Genomic DNA, 2,462 nt, shown 5'->3' on the forward strand with positions numbered 1-2,462 from the left:
AAACCTGAAACATAATAATTTCATATTTTATCTGAAGACGACGAAGAGTTTCTCATAAGTTCATATTTTGTGTGACGACAGCTTTAAAATAATTTTATTTAAAATTGTTTCCTGCCAAATAAGTACTCAAAATTGTCAAAATAACACCGAAAGTGTTTACATCGTGAGTATGTGCAATTTGAAGTACAAGTTAATTCCTCAAGAAGTTAAAATGTCATAAAGTCATCAAGATCGCAACATGCCATTAGAGATAATATCGCATTGAATTTTCGGTCGGTTTATTGTAGCGCGTTTCTGATAACGGAATCCTATCTGCCGACTACATTTATAATAGTGTACGACTGCACACTGCGTGGGGCATGCAGATATCAATATTTTTACCTCGGACAAGATACGAGGCGGTCGTGTACGCGAAGTAACTTCGCAAAATAAAAGTGCGTCATATCGACCAACGCAAATAAAAAATAAAAGACATTGACCGCTGTGCTGTTGTTTATGTAGCGACCGTTACCAAACGGTAGACAGCTTTATTTGGTGATGTGATTTTAATACATTGTTCCGCATTCCAAGGGCGTAAACAAAACGATAGACACTACTTATTAAATTGGATTTTAATTAGTGATTATGACTGTGCCACCTAACCCACAATCGATATTTACCATGGTTGACACGAAAGTTAAGAATGACGAGCCAGGATCCAAGGCGATGAAGTGGTGTTCCTCACAGTGGAGGCGGATATTCGCTGAGTTGGTGTCGACGTGCGGGCTGTTGTTGCTGGGCTGCATGACAACCATACCGATAGACGGGGTTCCCTACCAGCAGCCCCTGTACTCGCCGCTCGGATTCGGATTCGTCGTTATGTTCAACATTCAGATATTCGGACACATATCTGGTGCTCACATGAATCCTTCTGTGACGCTGGCATCGGTGCTGTGGGGCGCTACTTCTATACTGACGGCGATAGCATACTTTATTGCCCAGTGTACTGGGGCTATTTTAGGTTATGGGATTTTGTTATTTATGTCTCCGGTGGACTTATCGGCTGGTGGGGTGTGTGTGACGCAAGTTCATCATGCTCTGAACGTGTGGCAGGGATTGGCCGTAGAGGTAGCGCTCACGTCGACGCTCAATTTCTTGAATTGCGGTGTGTGGGACCCGGTTAATAAGAACAAACAGGATTCTGTGCCTGTGAAGTTTGGTTTGGCGATAGCAGGACTGTCGTTGTGCGGGGGCCCCCTCACCGGCGCCAGCATGAACCCGGCGCGGTCACTGGCGCCTGCGTTGCTCACCGGACTGTGGAGGGACCACTGGATATACTGGGTCGGGCCCTTTATCGGAGCTGTCCTGCCTACTCTACTTTATAAATATGTTTGGCTAAAAAAAGAAGACTCAGTAATAGTGTCGCCAGGTGTGCCGATTATATCGTCCTGATGATCAAGAGACTTAGGAATTGATCTGAGTGATGTTGCAAATGGTCACTTACAATTAATTTATAAGATATCCGTGGTTGCTGATTGTTTTCTGCCCAGGTACTTTTAGGTCGGGTCAGTTGTCCCATTTTTTTACTTTTGTGTAAGCCTTCCGTCCAGCTTTCTGTTTCTGACACATAAGACTGACAGCAGTCAGAAGTAAGCGATAAAAACAGTATTAAGCGGTGATTAAACAATAAATTATTTTTTAAACATGGTGTATGAATGAATTTCCCTAAATCTAGAGATCCGTAAAATAACAAACCGTAAAATAAATATTATTTGTTTTACATAGGTAAAATATTGTTGGACCCCTTGGTACACGAGTCCTTGAATCTTGATAAGATTCATCATCTCCCTAGCATTATCCCATGTCTCACAGGGTCCGCTTACTTAACCTGAAGATTTGACGAGAGATCGGGGTTTTTACAGAAGCGATTGCCTGTCTGACCTTCCACCAATACAGGTTAGGTTACATAGGTACCTCCGAAAATAAAGAAAAGATTAAAAAGTAAGAACTATATCTTGATTTTCAGTAAGATTTTTCTAAACAACTATTTTGATCTTAATTAAAGTAGCATGGCGGCGTGTAGTATTTCCATTAGAATACAATACAGTGATTTCAGATACATACTACCTAGATTAGTTACACAAGTTGTAGTTTTATGACTGTGTGGTAATATAACTATTACAATAACTACTACTATACACCTATTTGTGTACTGTGTGAGGTAAAGTGTACGTGTACTTTTTAAAACTAATACTTTATAAAATTTATTAATTTGTAAACTAACGTTAAAAGAATAATAAAACATATTATCTGTAGTATCTATACTTGGCACAATAAAACCATAAACAACCCTTTTTTGGTGGCCTTGTGTGTTGGTTGCCCTGATAGATAGATCTAACGCTATCTATCGCGTTTGTTGCTATGCTATCTATCCATCGGGAGAATTTGTGAATGTATCTCTTACGTAATTTTTAGCACTCCTT

The 2,462-nt window shown here is 40.3% G+C and overlaps 1 protein-coding gene across 1 annotated transcript; it reads left to right on the plus strand.

Moving 5' to 3' along the window:
- The first annotated feature begins 362 nt into the window (after window positions 1-362).
- LOC126369533 (aquaporin-like) lies at window positions 363-1,682 on the plus strand. The gene has a single exon (XM_050014018.1). It carries the CDS (start codon window positions 625-627, stop codon window positions 1,429-1,431), a length of 807 nt encoding a protein of 268 aa, XP_049869975.1. The 5' UTR covers window positions 363-624; the 3' UTR covers window positions 1,432-1,682.
- The last annotated feature ends 780 nt before the right edge of the window (window positions 1,683-2,462 follow it).

This window comes from Pectinophora gossypiella, chromosome 9 (genome assembly GCF_024362695.1).
Source record: "Pectinophora gossypiella chromosome 9, ilPecGoss1.1, whole genome shotgun sequence".
NCBI lineage: Eukaryota > Metazoa > Arthropoda > Insecta > Lepidoptera > Gelechiidae > Pectinophora > Pectinophora gossypiella.

Excerpts from the sequence above, each read along its gene's own strand:
- LOC126369533 (XM_050014018.1), top strand. The coding sequence starts at position 625 with ATGACTGTGCCACCTAACCCACAATCGATATTTACCATGGTTGACACG.